Below are 21,855 nucleotides of genomic sequence, written 5' to 3'. Positions count from 1 at the left end.
TGTGACATAAAAGAGCATAGAGTCCCTGCTCTTTTCATTAAGCATAATGCAAAGAAAAATATAATTAAGGCAGGTTTGGGGTGGAAGGAAAAAGACAAAATTAATAACGAATGTGAAAACACGACCAACTAGTGTTTAGAAGTCCCTTGATAGATACTAGGATAAGACAGGGCACTGTTGCCATAAAACTATGATGCTTTTAACTGAGAGTGCAGGGATGTTGGGAACTATAACAGCTACTTGATTTCCTTTGATCCCCTCACAGATTCTTCTCATCCCATCTCAACGTCAGTGAAGCTGCTGTGAAAAATAGCACTGGCCAATTCACCTAGATGTGCCAGTCCCATACTGAGTGATTACAGTGTACACCATCGATTTGGCCTAGCCCAACACACTCTCTGTGGGCTGCTTCATCAAAATTGAGATGCTAAGCTATCATTGTGCTTAGCAAAGAAAATAATGATAATAAAAATGACAGCAGTATCTACTCTTTACAAAACATTTACTAAGTGCCAATAGTTTAAGGGTTTTATATACATTTTTTAAGATTTTATTTATTTATTTGGGAGAGAGAGAGAACACAAACAGGAGAGAGAATAGCAGAGGGAGGGAGAAGCAGGCTCCCCGCTGAGCAGGAAGCCTGATGCCATCCGGAGCTCAATCCCAGGACACTGGAATCATGACCTGAGCTGAAGGTAGATGCTTAACCAACTGAGCCACCCAGGCAGCCCAATATACATTCATATTTAATTTTTATAACAAACATATAAGCCAGGTGTTATTTTCCCTTATTATACCCCTGTAGACTTTGAAAATAACAATATTTATTGATCTGTTACAGACATTGAATATAAAAATATTTTCATTCATAATGGTCAAAAAAGGGATAAGAATTCTGGAACATGGTTAGAGATAATTTTCATTCAGTGCTAACTGATTTGTACAGACTCATCCTCACTAATATTCACTTGCTGCTTCTGAAAAACAGTATTTACCACAGCACTCAGTAACACAGAATTTCTTTATGCCTATTTTTTTTTAAGACTTTACTTATTTATTCATGAAAGACACACAGAGAGAGAGGCAGACACATAGGCAGAGGGAGAAGGCGGCTCCATGCAGGAGCCCAATGTGGGACTCTATCCCAGGACTCCAGGATCACACCCTGAGCCAAAGGCTGAACCACTAAACCACCCGAGTGTCCCTCTTTATGCTTATTTTTAAATAGAATGAGGTAGAGTCCTACTACTGAAATATAAAATGAGGCAACACAACTGATGTCAAAATATGCACAAATTTAGAAGTATGAAATCATCAGAAGTCTTTGAGTTACACCATGTTGAAAGCTAAAGTCATAGAACACATACACAAGATAAATAAAATTATGATTGGCTATACCAATTAATACAAAATTAGTAACTAAATATAACTAAAGAAACCCTATACTGAGAGACAAGAAGTACATCTGTACAAAGGTAACAGAAGGTCCAATTACACTTATGTAACAAAACAGATAAGAATATAATCAAACAGATGGAATTTGTTGTCAATCTAAGGCCAAGTAGGCAAACTAAAATTCAAAAGTATCATATTGTATTGCCTAAACTGAGACTTGACAAGGTCACAGATGTCACATGTGGATTAAGGAACCTTAAATGACCAAATAACCAGGAATTAAATCTGTGATCTCATGTTTAATTAGCAGTTGACAACTTCCATTTCAGGGCAGGAGAGATGCAGACTAGGTGGCCAAAAGGCTACTCAAACAAGTGTTTTGTGTTGAACTGAGGTACAAAAGCAAAATAAGCACTTTAGAAATGCACTAATTTTCAAGGAACATGGAATGGTTATGGACCGGTGTTTGGTTAACCATCAGTGTCTTAAATCAATGTGTTGAATGAATATCTGTATTATCCTAATTGATTATTATCTTGCTGCTGATATAGCTGAAAATTTAAAATTATAAATCAATATATCTTTTTCTAAAAAGTATCCTCAATGTCATAACATTCAACCATATATTGTGGGTGGCCAGTATTACACTCCACCTTCAGTTACAGGAAATGGTCATTTGTAGAGTCTGTGCTTATCAGTGGAAATGAAAATATCACAGGAATCATAAAGCCAAGTTTATCACTGGTAAGAGTCCAGACCAAAACAATTTTCTAACCATCCCATGTCCGTTCTATTATATCACACTGCCTCCAACTCATGTGATTCCAATACACAGTGGACATGTAATATTGATATAGTAAATGAATGAGTTTTGATCTAAAAAGTAAATATGATTAGAAAAGATACAAGTGAGGGTAGAGATGGCCTATGTCTCATTATGCCATGTGATCAACATACCACATCATAATAATTAACTACAGCTTCACTTTCTCCAAAGTTTCATATTCTTGCTTGCTGATGGAAAAAGGCTCTCATTTAGAACAACTCCAAAATGACTATGTAACTGTTGTCAAAAAATATGAATATGGGGCAGCCCCAGTGGTGCAGCAGTTTAGTGCTGCCTGCAGCCCGGGGTGTGATCCTGGAGACCTGGGATGGAGTCCCACGTCGGGCTTCCTGAATGGAGCCTGCTTCTCCCTCTGCATGTGTCTCTGCCTCTCTCTCTCTCCCTCTCTCTCTGAATGAATAAATAAATCTTTAAAAAAATATATGAATATGTACTCCAAAAAAGTATGTCCTTCATCATAGTCAGAGAACCACAATATCATCATACCTAAGTGACAAACACAGCTCCCCAAAGTTGAAAATAATGTCAAATTCAATTTCAAAATAATATTTTACTACATACTAAGAGATCCAAAGAGTTGTCCTTGATTTAGTTCTTCCTTGGGCTCATGGTGGGGCACAACCAAGTCTCAACAATTTTCTTAGTTCCTTGCTCCTACTGAAGATGCTTATAGGGGTGAACAGTCACCCAAAGAGACTGGCCTTAGGGTTAAATCCCAAAAGACCTTCATTCCAATCTAGACAGGCAGATATCTGCTTGTTTCAATACCAAAACCATAATGTCCTTCAAATGTTCTATTATAATAATGCTATCAGTATGTTAGCACCTTCTTTTATTTTTAAAAATTATTTGTTTATTTATTTACTTACTTACTTACTTGAGAGAGAGTTTGTGCACACACCTGCCTGTGTCTGCGCTCAGCACCAGCCCTGAGATTAGGACTGGAGCCAAACCAAGAGTCGGATGTTTAACCAACTGGGCCACCCAGGCACCCCAACATCTTCTTTTAAAAAGCATAAAATATTCTCTGAGTTTTGGGAACATTTCAAGTTGAACAGTGAAAATCACATTCTATATCTCTCTCTCTCGTTGCAATTTTAGAGGGAGAGAGAGAAGACTCGTATAAGGAAGATCTATGGCCCTAAAACGCAGAAATTTCTATGCATGGGAGCAATTTAGAAAGGCTTCAAGCAGAGGTGAGACTTTGACATTTAGATGGATGACAGGCTCCATTATGGTCAAAATGTGTTGTATTCTTTATCTCCTTCTAAAATAAAGAAAGGAAAAGCTAAGATATTATTTAAAAGCTTAAGAACCACCTATCAAGTGAAGTATTACTCAAAAAAAAAGGGTCTTTTTAAACCCCTCAGCTTTCTACTTCTACCACCAATTCCAGATCCTAATAAATACATCTCACTCCCCACATGACTGCACCCTACCCCTACCCTACCTCACCCTTCAGCCATCTCGCTCATAGCAAGTCAGCCATTATTACCAGAATGTGCTATAATCCTTAAGTATGTTGGAAAAAACTTTTAAGAACCTAGGGGAGGGAAGGGGGAGAAGGCTGCATGGCTAGCATTCAGAAAATCCTCCTGAACGTTGTTTCCAAATTAAACTATACACACATTTATACTTCAGTGGTTGTCATTAAAACATTACTGAGCTACTGCGAATACTGAAAACAGTCCATAATGTTTTTATTGCCCAGTTCTGACATTTCTTCACGTTAGACTATATGAGGAACCCCAAAATATAGACCTGTAATTTCTATTCCAGAGGTCCCACTCTCTCTGCCTCTGAGAATCAATCACTGTCCTAGTTTTAGAATTGAGGCCACCATAAGGCAAAAATAATGGGTACTAAGAGTAGGGGAACTCACCCAAATGTCAAGTTAACTTTCATAAGGAGTATTTATGGGATTAAAACTGTAGTTTTTTAAAACGTAAATTTATTCTATTTCTAAGATGTCTGCCAGAACAACATGAAGACTTAAAAAAAATCTACAATACATATCAACAGAAGACTTGAATTGCCATCTGTGGGAACTCAAGCAATTACCTCAACTTCTCTGGGCCTCTACTGTCCAAACTGTCATAAAGAAGGGCCCTCAACCAGCTGGTATTGTCAGGTTCTTTCCATTTTAAAATCTATCAAAAATTAGAGAGGTACTAAAAATCCTTTTCAGGATACAAATGTCTGATACTTTCAAAAAACAAAAGACAAAGAAACTTCATATATAATTCTTAAAACAGAAATATCTCATAATAATTGTAGGTTGTCATGAAAATTGTCTCTTTGGCTTGGCTGTCATTTGCTTCAAATAAAGCCTGAGCCACAAGAAAACTATTTTAACACTCTGAGAAGATTAGATAGTTAATCCACTGGGAAACCAAGCTGAAAGACAGAATTCACAAATCCGCTTCTCAGAGAGAAGCAATGAAATTAACTAACATACCTGTTTTATTTTGAATAAAATTATCCTATGGATATACTGTAAACAAATACTTCCTATTATCTGGCATCCATTTTCATTTTTGTGGTTTTCCTTCCTAATCTGAAGCTGAAATGAAGGTCATGTCTAACATTGGCAGAAAAACAATAATTTCTAAGTCAGAGTTGCACGAGTGGGTTGTAACATATCTTGGGGGAAAACATCCATAATGATGCATATTCCAAGTTCATGTCTTTGAAGATAAATTGATGAGAATTGAAAGATTGGACAGATTATGGAATTAACTGCCAAGATAATTTCTGCTTTTATAGCTTCACAAAACTGGAATTTCTAGTGCATCATTCTCTACCCCATAATTATGCATCAAAATATTAACCAATTAGCAGGTAAGATGGTAAGAGCTCAAAGGGTAGTAATAATTGGACATAAAACTTGAACTTTCATGGAGTTCCAAATAATAAACAGGTCTACCACACTTCATAAATGCAATAAACCAAACTTGAGAAAAATATATCAACTCATATTTTGTAAATAAAATAATTTCATGGACTTTCAACTCATATCATCTACTAGCTCTTCTTTCATTTCCCTTATTTCTTAATCCAACTTCAAAGACATACAAGTGGGGCGTGTATATTTTATCAAGTAGGACATGATATAAATAATAACCCCCTAACGCATAAGCTCTGGAGTTTACTTTTTATATGAAATACCTTTGGAGTCAGGGCACATTTTTCATTTTTTAAATCGCTGTTCCTAATGAATATAGTACCTAAAAACTGCTATTAAAAAAATAAAGAAGAGGGATGCCCAGGTGGCTCAGGGGTTGAGTGTCTGCCTTTGGCTCAGGGAGTGATCCCGGAGTCCCAGGATTGAGTCCCACATTGGGCTCCCTGCATGGAGCCTGCTTCTCTCTCTGCCTATGTCTCTGCCTCTCTCTCCATATATCTCATGAATAAATAAAATCCGCATAAATAAATTAATTAATATTAAAAAAATTTAAAAAGGAGAAATAAAAACTGAACTTCAACTATTATCTTTCATTTCTAGTTCATGCCATTGATTACATTTTGTGTTAGTTCCAATATATTTTGTGCATTTAAAGAGACTCATACTGCTAGGGATGTAAAAGCAGGGACCATGTAGGTCATACATGCTACGTATCCTCAGCAGTTGAAAAGTATCCAGCATGGGGTGCCTCGTTGGCTCAGTCAGTAGAGCACACAACCCTTGATCTTGCTCAGGGTTTTAAGTTTGAGGCCTACTTTGGGTGTAGAGATCACTTGAAAATAAAATCTTTAAGGGGTGCCTGGGTAGTTCAGTCAGTTCAGCGTCTGACTTCAGCTTAGGTTGTGACCTCAGGGTCTTTGGGACTGCGCCCTTCATCAAGCCCCACACTCAGCAGGAAGTCTGCTTCTCCTTCTCTCTCTCCTTCTGCCCCACCCCCAACGTGTACGATCTCTCTCTCTCAAATAGAATCTTTAAGAAAAAAAAAGCGTCCAGAACATAGTATACACTTAATAAACATTTGTTGAAGAAAAAGGAAAAAATAAATGACCAATCACCAGGAAACCATCTATTTCCATAAAATAAATATTTCTAAAAGCCTCACTTAACTACTTCTATATTTTCTAAACATTAAATGGTTTCAAATAATTTACCTCACATGTGTAAGCATTTCAGCTTGAAAGATCCTTAATACATTGAAATTAGGACACAAAATGTTTTGAAAACATTTGGAAATATGTTTAAGAACAGAAATAAATGTTAACTAGACTTACAGTACTGATCATTTGCAATGCATACAAATATCAAAGCATTATGTTGTATACCTAAAACTAACATAATGTTATATTTCAACTATACCTCAATCAAAACAAATGAATAAAAAACAAAAACAAAATACACAGAGATTGGTAGGATAACCCTAAGTTTGAATTCTAGTTCTGGTACTCAGTAGCTGAAAAACCTAAACAGGTCATCTAATACATTTGTGATTGGTTTTTTCATCTGTAAAACAGTCTACCTCATTGAGCTTTAATGTAGATCAAATAAAATATTGTACATGTGTATTACAACCAAAATGGGAAAAAGCAACCACAAATGACTAAATGTTTCCTGTTCAGTAACAAGAGTACCCAAAGTAAACATTGTTGGGAAAGTCAAGCTTAAAATGTTACACTACTTCCTTCCTATAGATGCAGAGCCAACAGTTTAACAAAATCACATATTTAATAGACTGCATATGCAAAGTTCTTACAACTCGTAATACCTTGATATTGCCACCTCAGCACGAGGGAAAAGAAATGTCCAGAGTGGTCACATTGGAAATCAGTGCCAGTGACAAACCTAAAATGAGCTTTTGATTGTCCAACCAGTCATAAGCCTGCTCAGCAAAGCCACTTTTTAAAACTGCTTTAGTAAGGTAAAAACACAGCAAATTGAAACCCAATTAGACTACATTAGCCACTAATCCAAACAGATTGTCAAGGATATGTACAGCTCTCTGTCAAAGCGAAGCAAAGAGGTTTTAGCTCAACCACACAGACAATGACATGAAAACACAGTGGCCCTCTCTGTATTTCCATTTTTGTCCAGCTCTTGACATACTCTAACAGCTAAAGTTCTTGAAAAGGAATAGTTTCAAATTTGCAGTCACCATTCATAGACAGGGAAGGGGAAAAAGCACATCATCTCATAATATTTTACATTAGAATCAAAATGTTTCATTGATCTTATCATTCTGAGTTAACTGAATAGTTCAATTCGGTACACTTAGATATTAAGATAGAATATATATACTTCATTGCTCATTTTTGTTGATGACATCTACCTAAAGCCATCCGTTTAACTTACCACATTTTCTGAGAATTCAACTACCATATTGAGTGCATAATCACTATCTTTCTTACACCTGTGTACCCTGAGACGTGGTGGGGGGGGGGGGGGGGGGGGCTTGGTTGAATCCAGTCTTATGTGTGTGTGTGTATGTATAACTACTCTAAGAAAAGATACCTAGTATTCTGGCATTTTCTTTTTTTCTCTCTCTTTTTTTTAAAGATTTTATTTATTTATTCATGAGAGACACAGAAAGAGAAAGAGAGAAGCAGAGACAGGCAGAGGGAGAAGCAGGCTCCACACAAGGAGCCCGATGTGGGACTCGATCCGGGACTCCAGGATCACACCCTGGGCTGAAGACAGCACTAAACCGCCGAGCCACCCAGGGATCCCCGCTGGCATTTCCTTGATATAAGAGTGTGGGTCAGGTACACCTGGGTGGCTTGGCGGTTTGGCGCCTGCCTTTGGCCCAGGGCGTGGTCCTGGAGTACCAGGATCGGTCCCCCATCGGGCTCCCTGCGTGGAGCCTGCTTCTCCCTCTGCCTATCTCTCTGCCTCTCTCTCTCTCTGTCCCTCATGAATAAATACATAAAATCTTAAAAAAAAAAAAAAAAGAAGAAGAGTGTGGGTCTATGATGGGGTGGCTATGATTTATTTCTATGTATTGACTTATGTTGCTATACTGTAATTTTATCCTATACTACTTTCACATTTTTTAAATTATAGAGCAGTATCAGCCAATAGAAACTTAATGTGAGCAACTTTATATTTGATTTGAAATTTTCTAGTAGCCACATTTAAAAAAAGGAAAATAGGTGAAATTAATTTTAATATTTTATTTAACTCAATGTATCAAAATAATCACTTTAATGTGTAATCAATACAAACACTATTAATATATTTGCATTCATTTTTCTTACTAAATCTTTGAAATCCAATGTACACATTGCACTTAGAACATGTCAATTATGACACTAAATTTTTATCAGAAATACTCTATCAGTATTTAGACTATATAAACTACACAGTTGAAAAAGTAGGTCCAATTAATGAACTTGTTTCAAGAATATTCAAAAGTGGGATGCTTGGGTGGCTCAGCAGTTGAGCATCTATCTGCCTTTGTTTGGTCCAGGATCAAGTCCCACATCGGGATCCCTGCATGGAGCCTGCTTCTCCCTCTGCCTATGTCTCTGCCTCTCTCTGTGTCTCTCATGAATAAATAAATAAATAAAATCTTTTTAAAAAAAAAAGAGTATTTAGGGGATCCCTGGGTGGCTCAGCAGTTTAGCGCCTGCCTTTGGCCCAATGCGCGATCCTGGAGTCCCTGGATCAAGTCCCGCGTTGGGCTCCCGGCATGGAGCCTGCTTCTCCCTCTGCCTGTGTCTCTGCCTCTCTCTCTCTCTCCCTGTGTCTATCATGAATAAATAAATAAATAAATCTTAAAAAAAAAAAAAAAGAATATTTAAAAGTTACCCAAAACAGGGCACCTGGATGGCTCAGACAGTTAGGCATCAGGTTCTTGATTTTGGCTAGGGTGGTGGGATCAAGCCCTTCATCCAGCTCCTCACTCAGTAGGAAGACTGCTGGAGATTTTCTCTCTCCCTCTCCTTTTACCTCCCCACCTCTCTCTTTCTCTAATAAACGAATAAATCTTTTATTTTTTTTAAGATTTTATTCATTTATTCATGAGAGACACAGAGAGGCCCTGGGCTGAAGGTGGCACTAAACGACTGAGCCACCCGAGCTGCCCTGAATAAGTCTTTAAAAAAACATTATCCAGGGACACCTGAGTGGCTTAGTGATTGAGCGTCTGCCTTCAGCTCAGGACGTCTGCCTTCAGCTCAGGACGTGATCCTGGAGTCACGGGATCGAGTCCCGCATCGGGCTCCCTGCATAGAGCCTGCTTCTCCCTCTGTCTGTGTCTTTGCCTCTCTCTGTGTGTGTCTCTCATGAGTAGATAAATAAATAACATCTTAAAAAAAAAAGTTATCCAAAAACTAAATAAAGGACCAGTTTTTTACAATTAAATTAATTAAAATTAAGTAAATGATAAATTTAGTTCCTCAGTAGCATTAATCAGAATTCAAATGCTCAACAGCCACATGGGTTGAATAGTAGGGCTGTTATCTGAATTCATATGCACTTCAATGAAAGATACCCTGCAAAATACCTCAGATATACCCTGCCAAAAAAAATTTTCAGAAATTGAATAAAAAATATTCTCCACGGCACCTGGTGGTTCAGTTGGTTGGGCATCTGCCTTCAGTTCAGATCATGATCCCAGAATCCTGGGATCAAGTTGGGACTTGCTCAGCAGGGAGCCTCTTCTCCCCTCTCCCTCTCCCTCTGCTGTTCCCCCTGTTTGTGCATGCACCCTCTCTGTCAAACAAATAAAATCTTTTAAAAAAATTCTCCCTAAATAAGAAATTTCTTTTGAACTTCTTAACCCCAAAGTTTTATATGACCCACACACTTATTTTGAGAAATCTTTTAAAATAGAGTCACCAGCCTTAAGAGTCTCTACATCTGGGATCCCTGGGTGGCGCAGCGGTTTGGCGCCTGCCTTTGGCCCAGGGCACGATCCTGGAGACCCGGGATCGAATCCCACATCAGGCTCCCAGTGCATGGAGCCTGCTTCTCCCTCTGCCTGTGTCTCTGCCTCTCTCTCTCTCTCTCTGACTATCATAAATTAAAAAAAAAAAAAAAAAAAAAAGAGTCTCTACATCTAACAAAACACAAGAACTTCTAGGACACTTTCTGCATTTCACAGTAGAGTCAATCCCCTATACCTGTTATTACATTATTTATTGAAGAAGAAAAACAAGTCAAATGCCTCTGTTTGTGTCAATGTGTTGATTTACTTATCCTGCTGATGAAATCTGTCACAAACAAGTATAGAATTGGAAGACACTGTAAAGATTAAAGAGAATTGGAGGAAATATTTTAACCAAGTTCAGATCCTCCCTTCCTGAATTTTATCTTTTCTACCAATAACAAGGTATACATAACTTGTCAAAGCCACTCATTTGTAACTAAGCTAATACAGAACCAGGAAAAGGTAAGTGACCTTCAGCTAAATAAAGCTTTGTGAAGTATGTTCTTGCCTTTCACCTATGTAGGTTCAATGGCTAAGAATATGTCTAGGTTGGAACACTGGCTCTATTACTAGCTATCCAGTAGTTTAAATAGGTCACTTAATCTTTCGATGTCTCATCCGTAAAATGGTCATAATAACAGAACCTAAATCAAAGATTGTTATGGAGAATAAATGAAATTTTACATGATATAAAACATCTTGACAGCACTGACCCTAGCACATGATATCTGTCCAACAATGATTGGTGTTTTAACTCAGAATCAGAATAATCAGAGATGAGGATCTATGTTCAACAAATATTTGTGGTAAATGAAAAGATGTCTCCAAGCACTTTATAAATACCAAAGTGCTAGAAAAACATAAGCTATTATCACCCTATGTAAAATAAGTTTAGAGAGTGGATCTATTCAGTGTATTTAATGAAAGAAAGACAAAAGGACCTTTACAATGCAGTTTACCAAGTTCTGTTATCCTTTCTGTAGACCTTTCCCAAACAAACAGACCCACACTTACCACTTAAAAAGCACAAACATAATAAACACAAATCCTTTATGAATATATTTTATTTATAAATCAAATATAAATTATTTATCTGTCAACATCACTTTAGGGCCATCCATGACTCTGCTCACTTTCAGTGCAAGAATCATCATATTTAATGGCATGGCAAATAAGCTGCCCTAGGATATTCTAGAGAATTCACAGATAAAAATCTTAAATCTCTAAAAATGATTTCTCTCATAGCCTAATTTTTGGTTATCATTACTGTTTTATGCTCCTCTTCACCTTCCTTGACCAGATCTGCTAACAAAACTGCCTCTTCCTGGATTTCTGCAACGGCACAGTCATTAACGAGCATTAAAAAGCCAAAAGAGAGGTAGTAGTGTTTTTAGGAGAAACAAACTAATCCAACAATTGGATAAGTAGCCTCGGAATAACCAAAAATGTCAAAATTAAACTTCAAAGGCTTTATAACAGATTATTCTAAACAGTCATAAAACTGTCACCTCCACAGGTGATCATTTCCTGATCCATAAAAGAAAAAGAAAAAAAATCTTTAAAATTCAAGTCATTCTGGAGCTCCTGGCTGGCTCAGTCGGAAAAGCATGACTCTTGAACTTGGCAGTCATGAGTTCGAGCCCAAGGCTGGGTGTGGACATCGCTTAAATAAACAAACTTTAAAAAAATAAAATGTATGTCATTCCTTAGCATATAAAGAATATAAAACTTGCATTATCTTTAGTCTGTAATGCATATAAAACTGCCATTTCTATGCCTAATCAAGACTTGCCACTAAAACACTGCTGACATGAAAGGATCTTTAAAAGACCTTTCCAGAAAGGCTACATGAGTGAAGGATTTTTTTTTTTTTCTCAATCATTTCAAATTTCTCCAAGGTCACGGTCTTCACAATCCTTAAAGTATAAAGAGAAGCGGATCCACCGTGGGCCATCACGGAGCTGTGAAAGCGACGCACCTACTCCACCATGAATGCTTCATTAATATTTCAGCGATGATGCTGCAATTTTCCATACGCAACTGTCAGACCTCGGCTTCTTGCTATGTATCCAAAGTGTCCAAATGACATTCAATACTCGCGTTTTACCTGGCGTTGACCAAAATGCAATTCTGATGCATGTGGCATTTACAAAGCTCACACCCAGGCCCTGCCTAACGTTGTATCGGATGCACCCGCCTAACCCAGTCACCCCGGCACCCCCTTAACCCTTCCCCTGGCTGAAGGAGTCCCTTCCTTCTGCAGACCTATCACCAGGGGATAGAATTCTGAACGCGAATTCCCATTCCAGCGCCCAAGGGCGCCGTGTGTGTCTCCCACGGCCACCCCCGCGCCTGTGCTGCGCGCGTGTCGGGGATGCTGGAGGCGCCTTCCGTTCGCACAGGCATCCGGACCCTGCATCTGGAAGCGCCGTCCGTCAGCCGCTTTGTCTCCTGCCTCAGAAGGCCTCAGTTGCTTGCACACACATGACAGACGCTCTCTAAACAATAATAATGATGATGATGATGATGATGGGAAGAAGAAAAAAAAAAAAAAACCACCACAGCGCAGCGAGCAGGCAGCTCCTCCGGGCGACCCGCACAGCGGCCAGGCAGTCGCCCAGGGCCGCCCCACCTGAGGCGATTGTGCCTCAGGCGCGAGAGCGGGCGGGGGCGGGCGCCGAGGGCGTCCCCCCCCCCCCCGGGAGGAGTCCGGGCGCCGCGGGGACCCGGCGTCGCGCAGCCGCCCGCTACCTGCAAACGCCTCGGGGTCGCCCCGGGAGCGCCAGCCGGCGGCGGATCCGCAGCCTCAGCGAACCCAGCTGCCAGCCGCCGCCCCCTCAGCGGCCGCCGGCGACCCGGGGCGTCCTCTCCGCGCCCTCAGCCCGCCCGCCGCCGCCGCCGCCGCCGCGCCCGTCCTCACCTGACAGCCACCCGCACCGAGCTCTCGTCCGGGGCGCCCCACATGCCGGCGGCCGGCGTCCGCGGCACCGCAGAGCTGAGGCTCGGCCGGAGGCGCGGCGCTCGGGCGCAGCCGACCAGCGACAGGGGGCGGCAGCCTCACCTCCGCCGCGCTCCAGCCATGTTGGGCGACTGAATGGAAAGGTGGCGGCGGCGCTGAGGCAGGAGGAGGAGGAGGTGATTCACGGCCGGCGGACGCCCGCCCCTCTCCCCCGCTCCCCCCCCCGCCAGGTCCTGGGGGCGGGGACGACGCGCTTGACGGGCGAGCGCGGCGGCGGCGGCGGCGGCGGCGGCGGAGCCCGCAGGCCGCCCGCGGCGTCCTGACGGCCGGTAAGTGCGCCCTGCCCCCTCCGGCGGGGACGCGGCCTGGGCGGCGGGGCCCTCGCTCGGCGGCGGCCCGCACTGCGTCAGCCGCGGCCCACGGCCCACGGCCCGGCCCAGCTCGCCCTCCCCCGGGCCGCGCCCCGCCCTGCGCTCGGCGGGCACTGCCTGGCGCGGCCGGGCAGGGGGGCGGGGGGCGGGGTGCGCGCTTCCAGGTCCCCGGGTGCTCGCCCGCCGCCCTGCTCTCAGCCCTGAGCCTGGGGCGGGCAGGCAGGCGGCCACTCTCCGTGCGGCTTTGTTCCCTCCCTTGGGCTTAGTGTCCTCGCTCCGGCTTGGACTTTGACCCCCTGCCCCAGCCCGCCCCCTCCCCTGTCGTCCCCGCTCAGCCCCTCGCCCCCCTCCCGGGACTCAGTCCGTCCGTCAGTCCGTCCGTCAGTCCGTCGGGCCGTGCTAAACCGGCTCCCCGGCTTGGCCGCTGTCGGGGCAGCTGGGCCGTCTGTCCCGCCGCCCGTCGCCTGTTTACCAGCCCGCGGAGAACATGGAAACGATTTACTCCGGGACGCCTGAATGCGTTTCTGTTAAACGGCCAAGGGAACTGCACCCTGGTACTGCCAAGTGTTCCCAGAACTGAACATTGAACATCCACCAAGACCTGCTCTGTCTGTAGTGAATCCTCACAAACTGATTTTTTTAATTTTTTTTTTTCCCCCCTTCCTGGCCTTCAAAAAGCGCCTCCCAATCCCGGGATTCTATCAACATTGAACCATTGTGGTTGCTGCTTGTGACTATTGTGCTTCCACATGCCTTTGGATAGCTCTGTGGCAACAGCCTTTATTGGCTTCGCCACAGAGTATCTATTGTGGACTGGCCCCTACATTTCTCTGAATAAACATGTGGGTTCATACAAAACAGTATAATAGATGAAGTGGCACCGTCCAAATAAAGACACAGCCCCTAATTTAGGACATCCTAAATTTGCACACCTAAGCATTCCAGTCAGCAGGGATCCGGCAGCATGGGGGGAAGGAGGCCGCACACTCTGGGACAAACAAAAAATGTTCGATGATCCTAAATGAAAGGCCTGTGTGATATATATTAGTTTTAAAGATATTTTGACCCTAAATCCCATACCCCTGAGTCTTAACAGACATGTGGACAGGAGGTAGAGAGCAGAGATGGTGAGTTTTCCTCTGTCGACCCGATTGGAGGCGAAGCTCTCCTCTGGCTGCCCTCTAGAGAGCCTATCCTCCCCTCAGTATTTATCTATTAACAAAGCAGGGCACCACTTCCTCCAGCCCTGGCAGCCCTGTCTGGGTGGCTCTAGATTGGCCTTCTGCCTTCTGAATTGATAAAAGCTGCAAGGAAGGCAAGGAAAGCCAAGCAAATCTACCAAGAAAACTAGAAAAATACATATAATGTAAGATCTTCTTTTAAAAAATCTTAAAAATAAATAAATAAAAATAAAAAATCTTATGTGGGACACGTGGGTGGCTCAGTGGTTGAGCATCGGCCTTCAGCATGATTCTGGGGCCCCTCATCAGGTTCCCCGCAGGGAGCCCACTTCTCCCTCTGTCTATGTCTCTGCCTCTCTCTGTGTGTCTCTCATGAATAAATAAATAAATAAAATCTTTTAAAATTGTTTTTAAAAAAATTAAAAATCTGGGATCCCTGGGTAGCACAGCGGTTTAGTGCCTGCCTTTGGCCCAGGGCACGATCCTGGAGACCCGGGATCAAATCCCATGTCGGGCTCCCGGTGCATGGAGCCTGCTTCTCCCTCTGCCTATGTCTCTGCCCCTCGCTGTGTGACTATCATAAATAAATAATAAAAAATTAAAAATTTTAAAAAAAAATAAATAATAATTAATTAATTAATTAAAAATTAAAAATCTTATGTAAAGCAGCACCTGTACTATATATGTCTCAGAGTGAGATGTCAAAAACACAAATGCTACCAGGCAACACCCAGAGAGGTAACTTTAGTGAGTCTGAGCCAGCCAACTGAGAAAAGATAAAATAGAGAACAAGAAACCCCCTAACAAAGGCAATGGCCATCCTCAGCTTTGAGGCTGGCTGGAATGCAGACGTAACGGTGCAAGCTTTTGGTTTGTATGTTTGTTATTTCTTAAGAGAAAGAGAAAAATCAGACCTTTACAAGAAAACTCCTTGTTCCTAGCACCATCAACTAACTCAGCACCACATTTATGTAGCATATAAATCAATCAAAATGTATTATCAGCCCAGCTTCAGTTCCAAGCCATCAGGCTGGAAGTTCTGGCCAAAACATTAGCACCAATAATAGCTGTGGCTTTGTACATGGTTTCAGGCAAAGTAGTATAAAAATTCAAATTTCCTTTGATGACCAAGTAAGTAATTTTCTACCAAGTTTCAAAATTTGTAAATTAATTCTCTATTTTCTATTTAGTTCAGATCCTTTTATAGCTACTATAACCCGTTTCCTTACAGCTCACCCAATTAATTATCTTAAGTTGAAGAAAACTCCAAGGGAAGAGTTTTTTACTGCAAGAGTAGTTCAAGTCCCACTCCAATTGTTCATTCAACAAATATTTAATAAATGACTTCTGTGTGCCACCAATAATGGACACTAGTGATATAAAGAGAATTAAGGGGGATCTCTGGGTGGCTCAGCAGTTTGGCGCCTGCCTTCAGTCCAGGGCATGATCCTGGAGTCCCGGGATCCAGTCCTACATCGGGCTTCTTGCGTGGAGCCTGCTTCTCCCTCTGCCTGTGTCTCTGCCTCTCTCTCTCCCTCCCTATGTGTCTCTCATGAATAAATAAATAAAATCTTAAAAATAAATAAATAAAGAGAGTTAAGATTGTCAGTGTCTACAAGGAGCTTACAGTATAGTTCAAGATAACAAATTTGGAAATCCGTAAGTGCAATAATAGAAATTGTAACAAGAGTATGATGAATTCTATCTGGAAGGGTGAAGAATTCTTCAGGAATAGACCACTCAGGTTGGTCTCCTTGAATCCACTCTTGCCTCCACACTTCAGAAAGAGTGATCTTTGAAAATCTAAGTCATTTATATCATTCCCCTGACTGAAACCTTCCAATAGCTACCTAATAGAAATAAATTCTCCTAGACTTTAGGACACTTCACACTCTGGCTTCTCCTGATTCTAACCTTATCTCTGAACTTACAACCCTGAGATCAAGAGTCTCGTGCTCTATTGACTGTTCTTTCCCCAGGTTTTCCCATGCTGGGCTCCTTTATTTATTTTATTTATTCATGAGAGACACAGAGAGAGAGGCAGAGACATAGGCAGAGGGAGAAGCAGGCTCCCCACAGGGGGACTAATTAGGGACTCAATCCCAGGACCCTGGGATCACAATGTGAGCCAAAGGCAGAGAAGCTCAACTACAGAGCCACCCAGCTGCCCCTTACAGGATTTTTAAATGGCTTTTCTTCTTTCTTTCTTTCTTCTTCTTTTTTTTTTTTTTTTTATATATTGCTTTTCTAAGAAGATACCCTGCATTTTTATTTTGCATAGAACATGCAAATCATGTAGCTGGCCCTTAGGGGGTGGGGTGTATGTGTGTGTGCTACCTCAGACTGAATGATTGGGAGTGGTATCTCTGAGGAGAGGAGAGGAATTTAATTTGATACCTAAAAGCTCAAAAGGAGCGCACCATGGGAAAACCTGGGGAAAGAACATTCCAGGGAGAGGAAATAGCTAGTGCAAAGTCCCTAAGGCAGGAAAGAACTTTTAATGTGTTGAAGAAATAGAATGAAGGCCAGTATCACCACAAAGTAGTGGTTAAGACTTGGAGTGGCAAAAGATAAGGTTAGGAGTGCCTAGCAGGCTCAGTCAGTAGAGCATGAGACTCTTGATCTCAGGGTTGTGAGTTCAGAGATAAAGTTAGAATCAGGAGAAGCCACGGTGTGAAGTGTCCTACAGTCTAGAAGAATTTATTTTATCTTTAATAAATAAAATCTCTAAAATAAATGAATACATAAAGTAAAAATCCTGTTAAAGTTGCTAAAATATAAGCCTTTTCAGATCCTGAACTCTCTTACTCAACTTGTCATGGTGGTTTTTTTTTGCTATTTAATGTTATTTTCCATAGACAGAAATAAAATTTTTTAAATATTAGCATTGATTTTCCCATTCATCTTAATTTTTTTTTAAGATTTTATTTATTTATTCGTGAGAGACACAGAGAGAGGGAGAGAGGCAGAGACATAGGCAGAGGGAGAAGTAGGCTCCATGCAGGGAGCCCAATGTGGGACTTGATCCTGGGACTCCAGGATCAGGCCCTGAGCAGAAGGCAGACGCTCAACTGTTGAGCCACCCAGGCATCCCAACCATCCATCTTTAAATTGGGTAATGCCCGTTTTAAGTATGAATAGGAGAGCAATTAACTCACGTGAAATTATCAAAACTATACAGTTCCTATGGTATAGTACATATGCACATATGAATTTCATTCTTAACTATGAAAACATTGCACAAAACTAACTCAATTTTTTTTTTAATTTCACTTTTTGATATACCTATATTCTACTAACACTTTCTACCTTTGGCTTACAGATAGATGAGTAAGGAAGAACTGAAAGGAAGAGGAACTACCTTTCCCTCTCTTTGACTTTCCTTTTACATCATCATTAGTAGTTAGCTACAGGGAAGTGATGACTAAGAAAAGGTAAGATAAGGTTCTTTGGTCAGTATATTTCTTAGAATGCCATTGCTTTCTTTTTTTTATTTGATGCAAGTTTTGATTTGAGAGAAGAATAGCCTCTGCAGGTGTCAGCATCTCTGCTTAGTCACACACAACACATTTACCTCATACTCCCACTGGATTTGACTCTCACTGAACTCCCACACATTGTGGGTCCACCAGAAGTCTATGTTCACAGGGCATCCCAAAAGCTATATGAGAATGGTGTGACAAGGAATGGAGGACATGGATATTGCCCTATGTCCTCTACTTACCCATGTAGACTAGTATTTTATCAGACCTCCCTCACAAAACACAAATCCAAAGATAAAATTATTAAACATTTCAAGACAGTGATAGTAGAGCATTAAACTAAGGGTGGAGCCCTGTGTGACTGCATTACCATTCACCGTGAAGCCAGTACTATGAACCCCGTTATTCACTATCACTGCACTATTTTATTTATTCATAGCCCTTTTCACTAGGTGATGTTTTCTTGTTAATATTTTTTTGATTATTGCCTGCCTCCCTCCATTTGAATATGAGCTTCAAGATAGCAGAAATCTTTCCTGTTTTATTCACTAATGTATTTGTAGCTCCTACAACAGTGTCTGACACATAATATGGATCATTAAAGATAAGCTGAATGACTAAGTGATCTGGGGCAAGATATGGGAACTTTCTAAGTCTCAGCTTCTTATGTAAGTAATGTATTTTTTCACTGTATAGAGTTGTTTTAGAGACTGAAAGAGCTTTGCTTATCATTTGTTAATTGCAGCACTTACTCATAATAAAGACCCCATAAAACTAGCTACTTTTATTGTAAATATTTTCAGAATACAAAGTGTTTTAAGGGACGCATGGGTGGCTCAGCAGTTGAAAGCCTGCCTTCGGCCCAGGGGGTGATCCTGGATTCCAGGGATGGAGTCCCACATAGGACTTGCTGAATGGAGCCTGCTTCTCCCTCTGCCTATGTCTCTACCTCTCTCAGTCTGTGTCTCTCATGAATAAATAAATAAATCTTTTTTTTTTAAGTGTTTTAAGAAGCAGATACGGATGCTACCGCTGCACCTGTCTAAGGTACACTTGGAAGAAAGATCAAGTCTAGCACACCCTAAACAGCCAAAAAGAAGCTACAACATGCATTAGGGCAACAATCTCACCAGTTTTTGCCCCTGAGGCCATCTACTCAAGGTTTTTCTGGTTTCCACATTCTAATCAGTCATTAAAAGTTATTTGCCTCTTCCTTTTTGCTGCTAGCAGAAAAGATTAAAAGAAAAAGTTCTGATTACAACTTTATGTGCAAACAACCAGCTTTGGAAGAGCATGCCTAGACAGCCATCTCCTCAGAAATATTTTTGAAAAAAAGTCTCTAAAAAACTAACCCTTGGGACGCCTGGGTAAGCTCAGTGGTTGAGCATCTGTCTTTGGCTGAGGTTATGGTCCTGGGATCCTGGGATGGAGTCTTGCGTCGGGCTCGCCACAGGGAGCCTGCTTCTTCCTCTGCCTGTGTCTCTGCCTCTCTCTGTGCCTCTCATGAATAAATAAATAAAATCTAAAAAAAAAAAAAGAAACTAATCCTTAGTACTGCAATCAGAAATATCATTTTCTGTCAGTGCTTCTTTTTGTTGTATACATTTTCCTCATTAATAACAATGGAAAGCATTTATAGAACTCTTCTATCATGACAGTGTAATGTGTGAAGTGACAAACAAGAATTATTTCACATAATTCTCCCATCTCCAGGGGAGTACAATTATTACTTCTATGTAACGTTGAGGAAACAGAAGCCTTCCCAACAATATCCATCTGTCAAAATCTGACCTTTATTTCAGGCCTCACTCAAAAATCACCCTCTCTTCAACCTATTCTTGATTTTACTCTGCCTCTGGACCAGATTTATGATTTTTTTCTTCTTTCAGAACTTCATCACATTTTATTAATGTCTTTGATAGTATTGTAATGATCACTTTTTAACTCCTTATCTAAACTGAAAATTACTAAAGGGCAGAATTTGTGGAAAATTTAAGAGTGCAGATAGCACTTATTAGTTGGATAAATAAGTGATTCCCAGAAGAAGGACATGCTATGCTTTAATTTAACATAGAATAAATTTTCATTGCAGATGGTCTGCTGCCTACCAGTTATAGTTCTCAGAGAGACTATTTCCAAACCATAGTGTCTATTAAAGGTGGCATTCAAACTATCAGGAAGGAAAACAGAACACCTGAGATTCTGTAAACCAGCAAATGTAAGCGAGGCTCCTATAATTTTGGAGTTGGAGAACATTTTACAATTCTAGTCTACCCTTTCATTTTACAGAACAGTTCCTGAGGGGAGAATTGGTCACCACTAGCTCTCACTTACCTATGCGCAAGCACACACCCTGTCCCAATACACATACATACTGCCCAGTTGGTAGATCTCAATTAAAATCTAGGTATCTCCACTCCTTGTTCTGGGTTCCTTGTTCTTCGCTGTTAATTTCACTACGTTTTATTCTTCAGGATTAGAAAAATCTCAGCCTACATTAAAAGTATTTGCATATGAAGACTATATACTGCAAAGTAACATAAGGTGAGCTTAAATACTTATAGTGGTAGTTTACCTTATAATATAACCAGTTTGTTAACACCTTGTAAATTTAATTTTTAGTAACTCATAACATTACTATAAAAATCAAATTGGGGAGTGCCTGGGTGGCTCAGTTGGTTCGGCATCTGACTTCAGTTTAGATCATAATCTCAGGGTCCTGGGATCAAGCCTCATGTCCGATTCTCTACTCAGCGGGGAGTCTGCTTCTCCTCCCTCTGCTGCTCCCCCTGCTTGTGCTTTCTCTCTCTCTTTCTGAAATAAATAAATAAAATCTTTTTAAAAAATTAATTTTTAACTACACATTTTCTTCACATTTTTCTCACTTATTTTTTTTTAATATTGGTGTGATTCATTTCTGGGTAGAAAGTAAGGGTTTGAGGACTTTTTTCATTTCCTTCTTTTGTATCTTTTTATATTGCTTGAAATTCTTTTTTTTTTTAAGATTATTTATTTATTCATGAGAGACAGAGGGAGAGAGAGAGACAGAGACAGAGACATATGCAGAGGGAGAAGAAGGCTTCAGCCCTGAGACTCGATCCGGGGACTCCTGGATAACGCCCTGAGCTGAAGGCAAATGCTTAACTGCTGAGCCACCCAGGCGTCCTATTGCTTGAAATTTTTAACATAACATCTATAATTTACAAATAAAGCGAAATTATTCTTCTAAGGAAAAATAGTGGAAAGTATCTAAACTTCTCTTTGTTAAGAATGAATAATAAGATAAAAGTTAAATTCCAGTGTTCACACTTTAAAATCATAGTTTTGAAATCTAAAATTGAATTTAAGGACTTGAACCTGGATTCTAAATCTAAGGGGAATTCACAGATTAAAGATTTCTCTCCAGTGCTTTGGACTTTTGTTGAGTTTGCAGCTTGTGCGTATTGCACACAGCTTGATTACCCCAAAGTACTGGCCCAGTTAATTGCATTCAAATGCAAATTACAGCTATTAAGTCATGCTGGTCTTGAGCCAAAGTCTTGTGCCAAGTTTGTTAAGAGGAGTGTGGTTTTTTTATAACTGTGCAGGACTGAACTTGATAAGCATTTTGGGATAGTCGTTCATTCTTTGTGTCTTTTTATTTTGGAATATTATAGAACCAAATCACTGAAATATAATTGTATTGGTTATTTTAAATTGAGAACACTTCATTTACTATCCCTCCTCTTTTA

At 40.7% G+C, this 21,855-nt stretch overlaps 2 protein-coding genes and 1 long non-coding RNA gene across 26 annotated transcripts in view; 2 read left to right on the top strand and 1 right to left on the bottom strand.

Annotated features, from left to right (window-relative positions):
* KIF21A (kinesin family member 21A) overlaps positions 1–13,185 on the bottom strand; it is a 145,857-nt gene extending 132,672 nt beyond the window's left edge. For all 22 annotated transcript variants that reach the window (XM_072765570.1, XM_072765571.1, XM_072765577.1 and 19 more), the window contains exon 1: positions 13,052–13,185. In XM_072765570.1, the coding sequence (XP_072621671.1) occupies positions 13,052–13,095 (44 nt within the window). In that variant the 5' untranslated portion in view covers positions 13,096–13,185. The remainder of the gene's footprint in view (positions 1–13,051) is intronic.
* LOC140599889 (uncharacterized) lies at positions 11,786–19,250 on the top strand. 3 transcript variants are annotated; one of them, XR_012002899.1, is made up of 3 exons: positions 11,786–13,419; positions 17,965–18,076; positions 19,127–19,250. XR_012002899.1 is itself a non-coding variant. In XM_072765597.1 (2 exons), the coding sequence occupies exon 1, from the start codon at positions 12,643–12,645 to the stop codon at positions 13,411–13,413; it is 771 nt and encodes a 256-aa protein (XP_072621698.1). In that variant the 5' UTR covers positions 11,786–12,642; the 3' UTR covers positions 13,414–13,419; positions 17,965–18,085. The 3 variants fall into 3 exon arrangements, 1 of the variants encoding a protein (XP_072621698.1); XR_012002900.1 differs by lacking the exon at positions 19,127–19,250 and adding an exon at positions 18,928–19,125; XM_072765597.1 differs by lacking the exon at positions 19,127–19,250 and having other exon boundaries at positions 17,965–18,085.
* A 1,351-nt stretch (positions 19,251–20,601) lies between these two features.
* LOC140599890 (uncharacterized) lies at positions 20,602–20,974 on the top strand. Its single transcript, XR_012002902.1, has 2 exons — positions 20,602–20,668; positions 20,822–20,974. It is a non-coding gene; the product is annotated as an uncharacterized lncRNA (long non-coding RNA).
* Positions 20,975–21,855: the final 881 nt, after the last annotated feature.

Source organism: Vulpes vulpes, chromosome 8 (assembly GCF_048418805.1).
Source record: "Vulpes vulpes isolate BD-2025 chromosome 8, VulVul3, whole genome shotgun sequence".
In the NCBI taxonomy this organism is placed as follows: domain Eukaryota; kingdom Metazoa; phylum Chordata; class Mammalia; order Carnivora; family Canidae; genus Vulpes; species Vulpes vulpes.
This window is presented reverse-complemented; position numbering and strand designations above follow the sequence as displayed.

What these genes read in the sequence shown, in the direction of transcription:
- LOC140599889 (XM_072765597.1), top strand. Translation starts at nt 12,643, where the DNA reads ATGATGATGATGATGATGATGGGAAGAAGAAAAAAAAAAAAAAACCAC.